Here is an 18,762-nt window from a genome sequence, read left to right on the forward strand (position 1 = left end):
AGACTAAACACAAGATAAAATCATGGGCATAAAGCATAGAAATTGCCTTCACCATGGTGAGTCTCCAGTAATTCTATTTACCTGTCATATGAAAAATACTTTAAAAATAATATTTCAGCCTTAAAAGAACTCCTTGAATCAAAAACTAGATGAACCCTCTGGGCTCTGAAAGCACCGTATGAAAGTGTCTGACTCTCCTGGCTTCAGTGTGTTTATAACTTAGGCTCCCTCAAGACCCCTCCCTCCTCACGGCCTCTCCACATCTTTCCAGCTGCAGGCCTGCTTTTCCAGGTCTGATTTTCAAGAGGGACAGAAGCTGATTGGACTTAACGTTCTAGGCTGGCAGACGCTGCAGTTTGCCAGACCCTTCGTCCAGTCAGCTCTCAGCTTGTGGGTCATTTGGTATAGAAAATAGCCTTTTCTATGTAAGGTTCAACTTGGACCTGCCTCCCTCAAAGAGGCAAGGGCTGCAGGCTGGACAGTTTCCTTTGAAAGGGGGTGGAGCGATTGTCAGGCACCGAAATAGATAGCTGCCATTTCTAGAACATCTCCCTAGATTCGTCTTCTGGAATTAAACCTCACTTCTTCCTTTCCAAGCTAGCAACGCTTCGAAGTATTCGGAGATCATTAGCAGATGGTGTTTCATGCCTCCAGGCCTTTTTACATCCCATCTCCTTTCCAAGGAAGAATGTTCTTTCCACTTCTGATTGACTGGAAAACTACTTTTCCCTCAGGAGTTGGTTCTAAGGTCATCGCATCTGTCGTCTTTCATTATCTTTATTTTTAGAAGAAGAAACAGAATTTTAGGGAAGTTAAGTGACTTTCTGGATTCATGCTCATATTCAGGGAAATCTAACTCCAGATCTCTGACATAAAACGCTGTTGGCATCATTCTTAGTGTGAGAAAAGGGCAGTGAATCTTTCGGAGAAGTGATTCCTAATTCTAGCGATTTGAGAAGCCCAAAGACCACACAGCTCCTCAACTAGAGGAGAAACGCACGGAATCTGCGCATGCTCAGAGAAACGCAGGGAATCTGCGCATGCTCAGAGAAACGCAGGGAATCTGCGCATGCTCAGAGAAACGCAGGGAATCTGCGCATGCTCAGAGAAACGCAGGGAATCTGCGCATGCTCAGAGCGTCGACGTAATTTCCCGCCCCTTCCAGCCTCCGCGGAAAGCGGCTCTTCCTGAGACCCTCCAGCTCCGAGTCCGGCGGAACTGAGCTTCGGCGCCGCAGGTTCCCGCTCGGAAGAGGCGACCAAGGCGCTTGCGGAACCTCAACATGGCGCGGTCGGGGAATAAGGTAAGAATATCTGTAGGCTTGGGCCTTGCCTGTGCCGTGGGTCCGGAAGCAGGAATCATGGGATCATGGCGGTGCCAAGGAGTGAGAAAGAGAGATCCCAGTGGTGGGCTGGATCAGTAGGGCCGGGGTCTAGGGATGCGCTGTGAGATAAGCTGGCGACTTGGAGTCTTCAGGCGGGAATTTGAGCCTCACCCACTCCCCACCCCCGCCGCCTACTCAGCCCTTTATCCTCTCTACCAGTCCTCATCCTGCTTTCCATCCCACTCCGACCTCCCCTCCGTACCTCTCTATCCCAGCCTACCCCCGACTCCTCCATTACTTCTGAATCTGGGTTTTAAAAATCTGTGAGAATGGAAGTTAGCCACGATACGAACCAATCCCACAGGCTTGTAAAACGTAAGAGGATTGAGAGTAAAATAACTTGAAATGTAAAACGTCTTATTACCTCTATAATAATCTAATATTTCGCATTTATTGCGAAAGCTTACTCTGGTGAGGCACTGATCTAACGCTTTATTGCGGTCTCATTTAATCTTCACAACAAGCCCGTGAGTTGAAAACTTTTATCCCCAATTTACAGGTGAGAAAACCGAGGCCTAAAAAAAGTGAAGTGATTAGCCCAAGGTCACCCAGTCCACAAGTGGTAGAATCCGAATTTGAACACAGGCTTTCTGCTTTCAGAGTCCGGGAGAATGTCTCTCTTGCTAGGAATCTCTGACCCTCAGTGACCCAGGTTAATAACATTATGATGAATTTTTAAAATGGCATTTTCAATATAGGCAGAGCGTGGTAGTTGTCTCCAAAGTGTCTCTAGAGGGAGGTGTGTTCCAAGGACTTGTTCATTCATTCATCCATCCATCGGTCTATCCATCCGTCTATTCAAAACTAGGCCCTTTATTAGGCATTTGGTATACAGATAAACAAGATAGGAGTTGGAGCAGCCTATCCCTAGTCTCCTCAACTCCCCATAGGGAAATGCTGATTAAAATGATTATGAACGTATGCCATTCACCTCCTTTATTCGTTTCAGCTGCTGAAAACTTTCAGTGCTAATGAAGCAGCTGTTTATGGCAGGTGGACTTGCAGCAGAATTCTAATAGCCTGTATTGCTTCAGTGTTTAAATGAAGGGTTGCCATGTGCTGCTCAATTTCTTTCTCCTGGATTTCTTACTGCTACCAGAAGGGAGCTTGTGGTATTACATAGACCATTCTTCTGCTTGCAGATAAGAACTTCCATACTGTGAAACCCTTTGATGCCATTTTTTGGATACCTGATTCCTGGCAAAGGACCTTTAGTCCTCTGATTTAGAGTTTTCTGTTCATAAAAGTAGCTTTTATGAACATATATTAAATAGGTGCAGCAGCGTATTTGGGGACTCTTAACTTTGAAGGTTCTTATGCTCAGAGCATTGAAACTATGGGATGTAAATTTTATTGCTCTCAAAGGAGTTTTGTAGTTTATTACCACCCTTTCTCCAAACATGCTATTTATAATCTAGAACTCTCTTAATATTAATGAATTATGTTTAATTCTTTGTCAACTAGAGAAGAAACTTAAATAGTCTTTCCTTTCCATGTTTTGCCTTGCCTGAGATGTAACCAAATTAGAGATCATCTATAACATCCCTGATAGGAGCTCATCTAGGTTTTTCAAACAGTTTTAGGGTCAGGAGATCATTGCTTCAGAAAACAGTAGCTCTTTCATTTATTACTTCTAAATATTATTTTTTCTCCCTTAATATGGTATCAGATCAATCTCTCTATAGCTTCCATCTGTTGATCCTATTATCTCTCTTGTGGCGCTGTCTTTTTATAACACAGCTGTCAACTATTTGAGGATGACAGGTTCCTCTAAATCTTCTTGTCTGGTTCAAATAGCCAGTTTTTCCCACCTGTTCCTCAGGTCACATATTCTCCAGATCCTTCTCTAATCTGCTCATTTCATGTTCAGTTGTAATTAGTGTTTCTCATAAGATGTGATGATCAGAACTGCTCACCGTTTGTCAAGTGTGGTCTGATCAGTACAAAGCACAGGTGAGGGCTTCCCTGGTGGCGCAGTGGTTGAGAGTCCGCCTGCCGATGCAGGGGACACGGGTTCGTGCCCCGGTCCGGGAGGATCCCACATGCCGCGGAGCGCCTGGGCCCGTGAGCCATGGCTGCTGAGCCTGCGCGTCCGGAGCCCATGCTCCGCAACGGGAGAGGCCACAACAGTGAGAGGCCTGCGTACCACACACACACACACACACACAAATAAAAATAAAAAGTACACAAATTACCCCAGGAAGACTAATATATTAGCCAATCACTAAGAGGGGGGTTTAAAAAAAAAAAAAAAACAACACAGGTGAGACTGTCAGTCAATGTCAAAGAATGTTAACTCTGGAAAATACCTTAGATCTCATCTAGTCCAACAACTGCTTCCTGCCTCCACAAATTAACAGTAAATTTAAGTGACATGCCCAAGAATTTAGCTACTTGGTAATAAAGATGGGACTGGATCCCAGGTCTCTTGGGATCTAATTTAGTTTTTTTTTTTTTTTTTAAACCATAAAACCTGTCTTTGCCTTCCTTAAATTTACTACACCATTGATAGGACTGAAAATATTTTGGATGATGGAATGGGGTAGGTGTGGGGAATGTACTCCTGTAGCCAAGTCATACTGGTGACATTTTATAATGTCATTTTATAATCCAACCTGAAGTTGTGAGCTGCTATTTGTTCAGGTCTCCTCCAACCCAATTCAGTTAAACTTTGGTTGCCAAATACAGAACTTTACATGTATCCATTTTACTTTTAGTTTATGTTTGCCCTATTTCCTTAGTCCCCTACATCCATGATTGCTAGCCAATGACCAGGTGTCTTTATTTATTTGGTTTCCTCTCCCTAAAACTCCCCTTGTTCACATGACCGACTCCTACTCATTATTTTTTTTTATATCTTTATTGGATATAAATATCCAATAAATATAATTGCTTTACATGTGTTAGTTTCTACTGTACAACAAAGTGAATCAGATATATGTATACATATATGCCCATATCCCCTCCCTCTTGGGTCTCCTTCCCTCCCACCCTCCCTATCCCACCCCTCTAGGTCATCACAAAGCATCTAGCTGATCTCCCTGTGCTATGCAGCAGCTTCCCACTAGCCATCCATTTTATATTTGGTAGCGTATATATGTCAGTGCTACTCTCTCACTTCATCCCAGCTTCCCCACCACCACTGCCGACCGTGTCCTCAAGTCCATTCTCTACATCTTCATCTTTATTCCTGCCCTGCCACTAGGTTCATCAGTACCATTTTTTAGATTCCATATATGTGCATTAGCATATGGTATTTGTTTTTCTCTTTCTGACTGACTTCACTTTGTATGACAGACTCTAGGTCCATCTACTTCGTTACAAATAACTCAATCTTGTTCCTTTTTATGGCTGAGTAATATTCCATTTTATATATGTGCCACACCTTCTTTATCCATTCATCTGTTGGTGGACCCTTAGGCTGCTTCCATGTCCTGGTTATTGTAAATAGTGCTTCAGTGAACATTGTGGTACGTGTACCTTTTTATAAAAAAATAAATTTATTTAGTTATTTATTTTTGGCTGTGTTGGGTCTTCATTTCTGTGTGTGGGCTTTCTCTAGTTGCTGCAAGGGGGCTACTCTTTTGTTGTGGTGCACAGCCTTCGCATTGCGGTGGCTTCTCTTATTGCAGGGCACAGGCTCTAGGCACGAGGGCTTCAGTAGTTGTGGCATGCAGGCTCAGTAGTTGTGGCTCACAGGCTCTAGAGAGCAGGCTCAGTAGTTGTGGTGCAGGAGCTTAGTTGCTCTGTGGCTTGTGGGATCTTCCTGGACCAGGGCTCGAACCCGTGTCCCCTGCATTGGCAGGCAGATTCTTAACCACTGCACCACCAGGGAAGCCCACATGTATCTTTTTGAATTATGGTTTTCTCAGGGTATTTGGCCAGTGGGGGGATTGCTGGGTCACATGGTAGTTCTATTTTTAGTTTTTTTAAGGAAACTCCATATTGTTCTCCAAAGTGGCTCTATCAATTTACATTCCCACCAACAGTGCAGGAAGGTTCTCTTTTCTCCACACCCTCTTCGGCATTTATTGTTTGTAGATTTTTTTGATAATGGCCATTATGGTTTTGATTTGCATTTCTCTGATGATTAGTGATGTTGAACATCTTTTCATGTGTTTGTTGGCAATCTGTATGTCTTCTTTGGAGAAATGTCTGTTTAGGTCTTCTGCCCATTTTTGGATTGGGTCGTTTGGTGTTTTGATATTGAACTCCGTGAGCTGCTTGTATATTTTGGAGGTTAATCCTTTATCAGTTGCTTCGTTTGCAAGTATTTTCTCCCATTCTGCCTGCTCATTCTTTAAGGTTCACCCAAGGATCATATCCAGGAGGCTTTTTCTGTCTCCTTACCCGTCCTCTATCCCTTCCACCAGTCTTGGGTAGATGCCCCTCCTGTGTGCTCTCTTAGTATCCACTGTATACCTCGGTCATGGAATATTGTGCTGGTATCATTTATGTGTCTGTGTCCCCTACTAGAATAGATTTGGTGTCTTAGTCTTCATTTTAGATTCCCAGTTTACAAACTAATTCCAATTATTGGAGTGTATCATTTTAGCATATATAGATTGTGACAGTCACCTATTGCCACCAAAATGGTTTATAACAAGCTACACCCCAAGTCAGTGGCTTACAACAAAAGCATCTGTACTCATACCGTGGGTCAGCGTATCAGTTGCATTTGGTTTGATGTATAGTATTTGGGGCTCAGCTGGGCTGGACTTAGCTCTAGCCTGCAGGCTGTTTTCAGATCTACTCCCCATGGATTTATGCTCAGGCTCAGGCCAGAGGAACAGCAGCTACTTGGAGCATGCTCCTGTCCTGGCAGATACTTTCTAGCTTTCAGGAAATATCAGGACTATTTAAAGTTTCTCCATAGCGAAAATTTATGTGCCTTGCATACATTCTCTAAGTAGTACACCTCCCTTCCCTTTATCATGCATACCCTGAATATCTATGGGTGAAATAAGTAAAGGACATCTCTTTTGTTTCTTTTTTTAATGACCATTAATAACATTTTCTCACACGTTCTTTGGGACTTTTTTTCCAGGCCGCTGTGGTGCTGTGTATGGATGTGCATTTTGCCATGAGTAACTGCCTTCCTGGTGAAGAATCCCCATTTGAACTAGCGAAGAAGGTGATGACCATGTTTGTGCAGCGACAGGTAAGATTCAGATTGGTCTTGAGCTTGTAACTCATGGTTTAACTGCTTGTTGCTTCCACTTAATAATGCAAGATCCCAGATCCCAGCCTCTTTATGCTGTCCACCCTCAGTGTTCTGGGGAAGCTGAGGAGTTATTCTTACATGTACTTATATACTACCACTGGAGCCTGATATGTTTTTCTTTTCTCGTTTTGGCTCCTCCACTGGATATTACAACTTTTATCAGAAGCAAGAGGCAATGTGATGTTTAAATGTGTAATCTCTAGAGCAAGATGGCCTGGTTTTGAATCCTTGCTCTGCCATGATACTGACTAACCTTGCAACCTTGAATAAGTCTTTCAACTACTTTGTGCCTATTCCAGTTATCGTTTACTGGTTACAGACTACCCTCCCCAAACTTAGTGTCTTAAATGACATTTAAAAAAAATCATCTCTCATGGTTCTGTGAGATGACTGGCCGTGTGAGTTGGGTGGTTCTCTCTGAGGCCTCTTGTGCAGGTGTACTCACGTGGTGGCTGGTGCTGAGTCATCTGAAGGCTCGGTGGGGCTGTACATACATCCAAGGTGGCTCACACCTGTGGCTGGTAGTTATGCCTTCTGGGGGCTGTGAGCTCAGTTGGGGCTGTCCCCCAGAACCCTTGCCTGTGGCCTCTCCATGTAGCTTGGGATGCTCACAGTTTAGCAGTTGGTTCTAAAAAGGAGTGTTCCAAGAGTGGGTATTCTAAGAGACCTGCTTATGTGGCTTTTTATGACCTCCCTCTAGAAATCCCAGAAGGTCATTTCCACTGCCTTCTATTAGTCAATCAGGTCACTAAGCTATCTCACATTCAGTGGGGTGGGGAGGGGGCGGGAATTAGAGTCCCCTGTTGTTTTAAGGGGTAGCCTCCAAATACAGGGAAAGAAGGAATGGATGGAGGCCGTCTTGAAGACTCTCTACCACGGTGCCTCAGTGAATATCTCTAAGATAAAGTATTTAGTACTTGACATATTGTAAACGCTATATGTGTTTTTATTATTATCATTATTACTACTACTACCATTATTATTAATTTCTGCCCTTTCTACCTGGTCTGACTGCTACTTTTTCAAAGTCCATGAAGTCCTGCTTCATTCACTACTCCTCTGGACATGTCTGCTGTTTTTTCTGGGTGTTGCCTTTTCTACTGGGCACTATTACCAGCTCCCACCTGTCATCCTAGATTTTTACAAATTCTGATAACCTGGAGTCCTTAATGTCTCAAAGAAGATGAGAATGGTTCTAACCCCATTCTTGGTTATAGTAATTTGTGTTGGTTGTATTCAAGTAGTGCTGCTGTGCCCTAACGTAGTATAGATTTTTTTAAACAAGGGAAACAGTGCTTTCATTTTTTATTTTTGGCTCTACCCCTCGCATGGGAGTCGGGGTGAAATCTGGAAGGCTGGGAGACAAAACCTGGTGCCACTCCCATGCTGCATTCAAATTTCCTCCCCTCTCCTGACTGAGTTTTTGTTGTCAAGCAAGATTACCTTGCCCTAAGATGAATTCTTGTGCAGGAGGCAGCTAGAATTCTAGATGGCCTGCCCCACTTGTGTGCTGGAAATATTTGAACCCCAGCAGCTGGGAGCTTCCCTCCATGTACAACTGGCAGTTGCAGCTGGAGTTGTTATCAGACTGGGGAATTTAACAGACCAAACAGAGGTGAAGAATGACAGAATTCCATCCTCTGCCCATGCATTGTTCTTTTTACTGATACAGAAGGCTTCTGTTAATAAGTAGATGGGAACAGGACTGCCTTTTGTGTCACTATTTCTTGTTTTCATATTTCATTGTGGAATGCTTCATAAAAGAAGCAAACACAGAGAATAATACAATGGAAAGCTGTTTTCCCATTGTCTAGAACTACAACAGCCCTAAAGTTTTACTATATTTGTTTGATTTCTTTTTCTTAAAAAATAAAATTTTAACTTAAAGCCCCTTGTGTATCCCTTCCCAACCCTTTTCTTTCCTCTTCTTCCCCTCCTTTCCTCAGAATTTTCATAGTTATTACTGCACATATTTTATACCTTGGATCTCAGTGTATTTATAAATAATATTTAGTATTGTATGAAGCTCTCAAAAGTGTATGTAATAGTATTATTCAGTACATATAATTCCACAACTTATTTTTCTCAATCTTATGTTTTTGAGATTTATTCATGTTGGTAAACATTGTATAAATTTATTCATTTTTTTTTACTAGAGTGTAGTATTCCATTGTATAAATATTTTGCAGTGTTCTTTTGCATTCTTCAGTTGATAGATAGTTAGTTTTCAGATTTTCCTTGTTATAAACAGTGCTGAAGTGAACTGGAACTTTCTTGTCTCTTGTCTCCTTGCATACATGTGCAGGAACTTCTCTGCAGTATATATACCTGTAAGTGAAATTGCTGGGATATAGAATATAAATCAGCAATTTATTTTTAATCTCTGGAAAATTTAAACTTTGTATAGTCATTCCAGAAAGACAGACTAAAATCTTTTCAAATTATACATAATTAGTTTTCACTGAGAATTAGAGTCTGATTTGGGTGGAAGCAAATCACAGAAACTCATCAAGAGCAGTTGCTGCACTCCCATTCCTCCACCACAGATTGTGCTGAAAGGATGGGAACTATAGTCAATGAAAAAGTCTGCTTAGAACCTAGGAATTATCATTGCCCATCAGTCCCACAGACCAGTTAGCCCAATATTCTATTGTTGACGGTGGCCCCAGGGACCTGCCATAGGGAGGTATGGTTGTCTTCCTCCCTGAAGGTTAGATATCTAATGGTTTCCAGGTGATATTGTATGATTTCAACCTTCTAACCTGCTTCTCTAGGTGTTTGCTGAGAGCAAGGATGAAATTGCGTTAGTCCTTTTTGGTACAGATGGCACTAAGAATGCCCTTGCTGGTGAGGACCAGTATCGGAACATCACGGTGCACAGACACCTGATGCTACCAGATTTTGACTTGCTGGAGGACATTGAAAGCAAAATCAAACCAGGTTCTCAACAAGCTGACTGTATCCTTTTTCAGCCGGAGAAGACTCTTAAGAAATTTCCTTTAATCTGGGGAATTGTAATGTAGTTTGGTGAGGTTCTATAAGAGTCCTAGGTCTGAGTATATGGACGTTTTTGGCTCTGAGGACATGGAGGTGATGTGTGTTAGGACTGAATGTGAAATTAATTAGGTTGGGTTGGGTGCCTGGACTCCAAGCCCTCCAGTCACTTGCTCCTTCTCTGCACTAGTGACATTGAGAGGTTGGGAGGTATCAGAAGGGGGTATATGTGTTGACTATGTGTAGAGGGTTTGGTGGTGGCAATGGTTGGAAATGTTTGGACATAGAGAAGATGTTTTTAGAAGAGTATAGCATTAGCATTCTCCTCGCCTTCCTGGATGGAGGATATTTGTATGCCAAAAATCAGACTGATACCCAAACCGTGAGACTAACAATTTCTTCCACAGCTGCCCTGGTTTTAAGGGATTCCTCTTATTTTTCTAAACAGTGGTGCCATCCGTGGTCACTGGGAGGTTCTGCTGTGCTGGGAGTGACTTAACAAATGCTACATTATGGCTCACTTCATGTGTAAGAATGGACTGTAATCACAGAAAATGGGTTCTAGATACTGTAAAATGGCATCATAATTTTTCATTAAATGAGTGGAATATGTCAGATTACTTTTTGGTTTATTTCATTTTTCCTGTTTATATGTTTCAGGAAGTGTACTTTGATTTATAACATACATGAATATATGTTAGTGAAATAGACTTGGAAGAAGGGCACTTGGGCAAGTACTTTTTTTTTTTTTTTTTTTTTTTTAAATTTTATTTTATTTTTATTTATTTATTTTTTTTTCGGTACGCGGGCCTCTCACTGTTGTGGCCTCTCCCGTTGCGGAGCACAGGCTCCAGACGTGCAGGCTCAATGACCATGGCTCACGGGCCCAGCCGCTCCGCGGCATGTGGGATCTTCCCGGACCGGGGCACGAACCCGCGTCCCCTGCATCGGCAGGCGGACTCTCAACCACTGCGCCACCAGGGGGAAGCCCTGGGCAAGTACTTTTAAATCATCACACCGTCAGCCCAGTGTCCACAATTTCCAGCACTGTGGATTTCACTGGAAAAAAGTTGCATGTTCTTGGGATAAAGGGACTGTTCGGTGTTATCTTCTGCCCTTAACTAGCTGAGTTCTGGATGCCCTCATTGTGTGCATGGATTTGATTCAACAAGAAACTATGTAAGTATCTCAACTGAAGAGAGTTGGAAATGAGCCTTTCTGTGTGGAATCAGACCATTTGGAAAATGAACCCTTGAAAGGCTGTAGTTGTAGTACCTGGGAGAGTTGCTTGTACGTACCTCTGTGGAGGCTGGAAGGGGATCCTTTTTTATCGTAGTGACCACATCTTTAACTGAAGTTAAAGTTAGGAAATCAGAGACATAATATTTCCACAATGCTCAGAAATTCTGCCTGAGACGTTCACAGTACGAGTCACAGCGGGGTTGGGCATGTGTCTAGTAGGGAGCTGGCTGAGCACCAGCAGCGCGCGGACTTCCGGAATGTGGCCGCTGTTGTTACAGCTGCGGCTAGACCCGCCCCTCACCCTTTTTGTGCCCGGTGACCGAGTGCATTTGAATGTGTAGGGAATAATTCAGGAGAGTGATTTCTTAACATGCTAACTCTCTTCTAGAGGAAAGAAGTTTGAGAAGAGGCATATTGAAGTGTTCACTGACCTCAGCAGCCCATTCAGCAGAGATCAGCTGGATATTATAATTCATAACTTGAAGAAATCTGCCATCTCCCTGCAGTTTTTGTAAGACCATAAGAATAATATTTGTGGACAGATCTCGTGCTCTTTTATAACACAGTGATAGGACCCCTTCGCAGGGCACTCGGTTCTCAAGAGTCCTCTCTGCTCTGAGTCAGAATCTGTCAGATCACTGACTTCAGCCAGTGTTCATTGATTACTCTCTTGTGTTCCAGGAACTTCTGAGTTTTGATGATAAAGGGATGAAAGTCACAGGGAAACTTGGGAGTTTAACTCAGTAGCAGATGTTTGCTTGTGCTGTTCTTGGACCCAAAGAATTGAGGAATTAGAGGAATCTTTTAAGGACATTCAGTTCATCTCCTGCCTGCATAGAAGACTTTACCCACAGTTACCAGATTGGTGGTGTCTTTTCTTTTTTTTTTTTTTTTTTTTTTGGCGGTATGCGGGCCTCTCACTGTTGTGGCCTCTCCTGTTGCGGAGCACAGGCTCTGGACGCGCAGGCCTAGCGGCCATGGCTCACGGGCTTAGTTGCTCCACGGCATGTGGTATCTTCCCGGACCGGGGCACGAACCCATGTCTCCTGCATCGGCAGGCGGATTCTCAACCACTGCGCCACCAGGGAAGCCCCTGGTGTCTTAAACAGCCCAGAGAACTGTGTCTTAAAGACAGTAGATGTTTTTAGGATAGAGAGGAATGTCAACTTGGGAACGATTTTAAACACATATGCTTATTTTTCACTCTTTTTCAGATCTAAAGGATACACACACATTTATAAAATGTAATTTGCTTGCACATATTTACAGATGAGGTATACAAACTTAGGAGGAAAATATTTTTCACAATTTGTTAGGGAGAGAGTTTCTCCTCCCCCAATAACTTGAATTTCCCCTCCAGGCACTTACTTTATCTTATATCCCTAACAGAAAGTTCTTTTCACTACGTTAATCCTTCCTGCTGCATCTGGAACCTGTTTTTTCTTGTCCTATTTTTGGTAAAAGCAGAGTGGTAGTATAGGATGTTGAATTATTAGTCTTCTAGGGACACTCAGTTTTCGGATTGAGAGCCCTACCAAGAAGCCTCCAGCTCTGAGTGGTAAGCCTACAGCTTCTTTAAAATGCCTGCCATGGACAATTAAGAACCTCTCTTGCATGTACGTACCTCTTAAGACTGCTGAGGGGCATCTCCTTTCTGTAGAACTGTAGAAAAATAGTTCAGAATAACCCATCAAGCTGATACTTAATAAGACGATACTTCAGAGAAATTAAGTGCTTTTTAAGTGACTCTTCTTTTCTTATTGAGTTGAGGTTTTCTCAGTACTTCAAGAGCCCATCTCGGTTTCTGTTCCCTGTTCATAATCTCAGATGCCTTTACCTCCTTGACACATACTACACTTCTGTCAATGTCATTGGAAAGGGCTACTTTTTTTTGTATGAGCAATGCTGTAAAGCAAGCTGAAGACAGAACATAGCCTTTTCTTCCACTTGCTTGTTATTTGACTGGTTGTATTTTTTTCTTGGGTGATACCCTTCTTCCTTTGCTGCAAACTTCTAACATGCAAAGTAGAGTTTTTGCTCTTATTGTTTGGTGTATCCCATGTATGAATAGATTGTTCTAGTTGGACTGGACCTTCCTGACCCTTCATTTTCATGTTAATCATCCCTTCTTCCTGGTTGATGCTCTGGAAACAGCAATAGCCTGGTGCAAACCCAATGTGCCGTACCCTGCTCGCTGGAAGCTCTTTTTCATGTAATGCAGGACATGCACATCTCTCATGCTAAGAATACATAGAAAAAATGTAAACATGAAGCTCTGTTTTGATGATAACAAATAAAATCATAAAGGAATCACCTTAAAAATCCACATGGAGTGACCAGCAGGTAATTTTGAGTAAACTGAAAAGATCGCTGAATTCAACTGTTTGGGTGTCCAGGGACAAAGTAGGGTGACATGCTACAGTGGAAAGAACCTTGCTCTTTCAGTCAGATGACTGAGTCTTTGCTCAATCACTTATTAGCTTTATTAGCTATATGGTTTTGGCCAAATTATTTCATTTCTGTAGCTTCCGTTTCTTTTCAGAAAATGGAGGTAGAAATCTCTATCCAACTAACACATAAGGGTGAAATGAGATTGTTTATATGAAAACATTTATAAAGTGTCATGTAGAATATTATCATAAAATGTGTTTGGTTGGTTTACTTTTCAATTTGTATATTGATTATTGAATATTCCCATGACTGGTAACCCCACTCTAGTTTTAGTCTCATTCCAGTCAAACAACTAGAGTGAAATACAAGAACAAAATTGGTTTTACTTATTTCTAGCAATTAACTGGTTTCTGTATAGGAATTCTCTATCTGAAATAATGATGACGACATTGTTTGAGTTTTAAGTATTTTATACACGTTCTCTTATTAATCTTTATAATAATCTTGAGAGATCATTAATGGGCATTTGTTTGTTTATTTTTGTCTGCCTAGAATGTCACCCAGCCTTTTTCTAGGAAGTGTTCCTTCCTACTTTTTAACCTCATGGCTTGAATGAGAGCTGACATCTAAATCTGGCTCCTAGGCTACCACTAATTCCTGGTTTTTTGGATTGGAGAGTAGAGGGTTAAACCCTCAGTCCCTCTTTGGTCGTGGAGTTGGACATTATGAGCTTGAAAGTGTTCAGAAACAATGTGGAGGAAGCTAGTCTGAAAGAGCGGGGCCAGCATAAAGGCAAATGAAAATGAAATACAGAGGTAGAGAGTGAGAGGGTCACAGAATCCTTGTGTTTGAGACTCTGAGTCTAGTCATCCTAAGGCCATGTGCAGCCTTGCCCTTTCAATTATTTTGTTAAGCCAATAAATTACCCCCGTAAAAGCCAAACCAAAGAGACTTTGGTTACTTGAAACTGATAGAATATTCGTCAAGGTAGATAGTGCCATTTGACGGTTGAGAAATGTAAAGCTCAGAGAGGCTGACTGATCATTTTCTCATAGCTAGTGAATGACAGTCACAGAATTGGAACCCCGTTTATTATTCAGCATCAGAGCTTGTCTTCTTAAGTACTGCTGATCTTTTCCTGATAGTTTGCCTTTCCCAGTTGGCAAGGAGGATGGAACTGGGGACAGAGGAGATGGCAACTTGCTCTCGGACCACCATGGGCCCTCCTTTCCTCTAAAAGGAATCAGTGAGCAGCAAAAAGAAGGTATTCGGCTGGTGAAAGAGATGATGATGTCTTTAGAAGGTGAAGATGGGCTGGAGGAAATTTATTCCTTCAGGTAAGACATGAAAGCATTGTTTACAACTTTTGGTTGTAAGCATATTAATTTTTCTTTTGATCAGATGGCTCTAATGCTTTTCCTTTTCTGGGCCACTTTTGAATTAGCAGTTATACTTTAGTATTTCAATTTTTATTAAAGAAATGGTGCACCAGCCCCTAATCCCTTTTTTTGAAGTTTGCATGGTTGGTGCAAGATTTCTTATTTATTTCCAAGACTATGTTGGTAGAGTTTGGAAATATATAAATATAACGAACGATTTAACAAGTCAAATTATAAAAGATGAGGTAGTAGATTTCTTCTTTATGCCAAGCTCGGGGCACATTTCTTGGGCCCTTCCTTGTCATACACCTAAAAAACATTCTTAATTATAAAAAGTGGTGTCAGATCTGAGATAATACTCAATATCCTCTAATCCTCTGATTTAGGTTTTAGGAGGCAGTATGCTATAATATAGAGATTGTTTTAAAAAACTTTTGGTCTCAAAATAGTTTAGTCAGGCCAAAACAAAGCAAAAACCCCAAATATTAAGAATTTACAACCTGTTTATTCCATGTGGGCTTTGTAAAGGCAAAATGATTTAAGAAATGTGAAATTCCTGAAATGTACCATATAACAATTAAGCAAGCTGCTTTTTTTGGCCATCCAATTAGAGACTGTGGGAGAGATGATCTCCTTTATCTGTGTTACTCTTGGTTGGAATTGGATATACACTTATTTTGAGCAAAGAACCTGAGAGGGGTCCATAGCATCTAGAATGGTGTGTATTTGAAGGGCCTGATTTGGTAAAAGTGGCAATAGAATACCACACTGTATGGCTGTGGAGTTTCAAATTCTCAGGGATACTATTACTACTTAATGTTAAAGAATTAATTCCAGTTTATTAATAAATACACAAAATACAAGCATTTTAAGAAAAGTTCTTAATTGAAGTAGAGGTTCAGTTGAAGTAAAGGTTCAACAGTTAGGATTTTTTTGAGTAGCAATAGTGTGTATCTGCTCTAATTTTTCTTCTCAATCACAATTTTCAAATATTTCTGGTGAGCTATAATTGATAAGCAATCAGCCTGCTTTTCTAAAAATAGATAGTATTGAAAAATTGCAGGTAAATGGGAATTTTGGAAATTGAACTGTAATTTCCCAAGGGGTTGTCAAAGGAGTCCATGAAGAATCCTGTAAAGTGATGTTTCTTTGTCATAATATGTGTTCTAATTGTAATAAATGCAAATATGTGGTACTAAATTATTGTTCTTTCAAATTTGGATATGGCTTGCTCTAATGTGGAAATACATGTCTAAAGGTAACATATTCACCATGATATCGTAAAGAAGAATTATAGGCCAATAAAATTACCTAAAAAAATTTCTTTTCCTGTAACATAGCAAGGAGGGAAATGACTATGTGTTGTCCTAGCCATTTGAAGTTACTTTGATTTTAGGTCTGCCATGAAGGTGTGGATGAGAACTTTGCCATCTGATACAGTAACCATTATCCACATGTGGCTATTTAAATTTATTAAAATTAAATAAAATTTAAAAACTTAGTCCCTCAGTCATAGTAGCCACAGTTAAAGAGCTCAGTAGCCTATTGGACAGGCATAGTTAGAAAGAGAACACTTCCCTCCTTGCACAAAGTTGTACAGGACAGCCCTGGACTAGACTTATCCTCATCTAGAAGACATTAGAGGAAGATAACTTGACTTCTAATTGGGGCGTTTCAAATCTACTGCAGAACTCATCCAGTTGTTCTCAGATGTTACATATAAGAGGCTGGTCTTTAGAATTTCCCCTGGAACAGAATCCAAACCTCTTGATGGTTTTAGACGTGACTTATAATCAGACTAGCAATGTCCTATGAGACAGGTTAGACCTGGTTTCTGACTCATTCATTCCTCAATGAATACAAAGCCAAGGTGTACTGTAAGCTTTGGAGCAGGGTATCTTGTTGAATATCTACTATTCATTGTAAATTATTTCTGAAAATTGGAGTCTCTTAAGGCCTCTTTGTCCATAACTCTGGATAATGTCAGATAATCCTTAGTGAATACCACAAATTCCACCTATCTCCTATGATTTTCTCTGTTGTGTTTGATTAGGAACCAGATGAAAATAGAACTGATCTTCACTAGTATTCAAATGAAGTAGCCCTCTACATTGTGTTTGCTACTTCCCAATTCCCTTTCCCTACACAGTGAGAAACCTAGAGTTACCTGCTTTACTTTAAGACTGAGTGTGGACTGCTGAATTCCGTTATCCCGTGGAGAGTCACTATTTAACTCTCTCCACTGTGTGCATATACTTACCATGTCTTTTATTTAAGAGAGTGGAAATGAGCTAAAGAATTGCAGGGTTCTGAACAGTGATGATATAGGATGGGGCCCACACTTTGATATCTTAGAGCAGGGCTTTTTATCCTCAGGTCCATGGTTTTCAGGGAGTTGGTGTGTGCAAACGCATATCATATCCTCACAGTGTCCTTGGTCCTGAAAAAAAAATGTTAAGAACAACTGGCCAAGTTGAAGAAAAGATTGAATAGGGGGAAGCTAAAGATGTTCCTTTTCACCTGTCAGTAAAGGAATTCAGCTCCTTCCTCCTAAGCCAACTCATTTGTATTCTGGCTCTCTCCCAAGTGATGGTTGCCACGAGTTTTCCTTGCCATCCCCTGCTGTTCCTCTCTTTATGATCAACAGCATCTCACTTCTCATTCTAGACAACTAAATGCAATACCCAGCACAGGTTAACATTTTAAAATTGCTGCTTTCATAATACATTTTTCTTTATTTAAAGTGCGAGTCTGAGACAGCTGTGTGTCTTTAAGAAAATTGAGACGCGTTCCGTGCCCTGGCCCTGTCAACTGACCATTGGCTCCAATTTGTCTATAAAGATTGTGGCTTATAAATCGGTAAGTGGTAGGTTCACATTTTTGAAGAAATGTTAGCAGGCAGACAAATATGCTTATATAAGGAACTGACAATTCGTGTGTGGGTTATTCAGAACCATAATTACTGCTTCTCTAACTGCTCTCCCTGTTCATTTCATCTCTATTTAGCTTTTATGTAAAAGGCATGCTAGCAGAGGAAGTTTTAAGAATTGTCTATAATAGGGACTTCCCTGGTGGTCCAGTGGTTAAGAACCTGCCTTCCAATGCGGGGGACACAGGTTCGATCGCTGATCAGGGAACCGAGGATCCCACATGCCACGGGGCAGCTAAGCCTGCACGCCGCAGCTACTTTAAAAAAAAAAGGAAAAAAAAAGAATGGTTTATAATAGGGGTTGATTCCCTCCTTTTTCTCTTTCTCTCCATTGACAATTGATTGTTAATCATGAGTTTCAGGTCTTTCTCTTTTTTTTTAAAGAAAGAAAATGAAATGCATTAAGTTGTATCATTGTGGTATTATAGCAGAAATACAGATACACACCAGAGTTCATTTCAGGGTTTTGAAAACTCAGTCACATCTAATTTAGTTGTTAATGATCTGGTAGTAACAGCATCTAAGAAATATCAAAAGATGTTGACTTGTTACTGTGAAATAGCCTTTTGTAACATATGTACATTTGTACATAATAATATATTTTCAAAAATGACTTGCTTTTGGTAATTACTTGATGAAATTCCAGTTTGAGTATGAGTCTTGGATCCATGCCTCCGCATGACCTTCCTTGTCTTTTTTCTTAAAATGCGCAAAATAAATACATAAAAACATTTAAATATATTAAATGTACAAAATATACAAAAACTTTTTTTATATATTCAGGTGTTTTTTTTAATATTCAAGGGCTTAATTCCAAAACACACTACATGCATGAAAACCATGGAGGTACTTCAAGGCCTAGAATAGTGTCCCTGGGAATGAGAATATAGTCTCTTTCCTTTTTTTTTTCCTAGTTTGTTTTTCATATTTCCTTATTGATTTCTGAGTACTGATAGACTGCTTTCCCCTTTCTTGGTGTTGGGAAACTGTGGTAACAAAATATAGGTCCCTCTTTTGTTAGACAGTCTAAGGGTTTTTATAGAAAGTGTTTGAACATATACAAATATTCATATTTATCTGTGGATTACCCTTGGGGGGAAAATAAAATGTAGAAAGAATTATAAAATAAACTAAAATTTCCACAGTAGGCAAGGGACGACAAACCAGTGTAGCTGGAGTCATTGTTCTGGAATTTTTTCTGTGAAGCAGAGAGTATATT

General features: G+C 40.8%; 1 protein-coding gene across 2 annotated transcripts in view; it reads left to right on the top strand.

Moving 5' to 3' along the window:
• Window positions 1-1,085: 1,085 nt before the first annotated feature.
• XRCC5 (X-ray repair cross complementing 5) overlaps window positions 1,086-18,762 on the top strand; it is a 100,641-nt gene continuing 82,964 nt past the window's right edge. Inside the window, exons 1-7 of one of the 2 annotated variants that reach the window (XM_059052792.2) lie at window positions 1,086-1,303; window positions 6,432-6,545; window positions 9,383-9,566; window positions 10,733-10,781; window positions 11,233-11,355; window positions 14,381-14,572; window positions 17,359-17,473. In XM_059052792.2, coding sequence (XP_058908775.1) covers window positions 1,283-1,303; window positions 6,432-6,545; window positions 9,383-9,566; window positions 10,733-10,781; window positions 11,233-11,355; window positions 14,381-14,572; window positions 17,359-17,473 — 798 coding nt within the window. In that variant the 5' untranslated portion in view covers window positions 1,086-1,282. The remainder of the gene's footprint in view (window positions 1,304-6,431; window positions 6,546-9,382; window positions 9,567-10,732; window positions 10,782-11,232; window positions 11,356-14,380; window positions 14,573-17,358; window positions 17,474-18,762) is intronic. The other variant, XM_067026830.1, reaches the window with a different exon arrangement.

Source organism: Kogia breviceps, chromosome 2, assembly GCF_026419965.1.
Source record: "Kogia breviceps isolate mKogBre1 chromosome 2, mKogBre1 haplotype 1, whole genome shotgun sequence".
NCBI lineage: Eukaryota > Metazoa > Chordata > Mammalia > Artiodactyla > Physeteridae > Kogia > Kogia breviceps.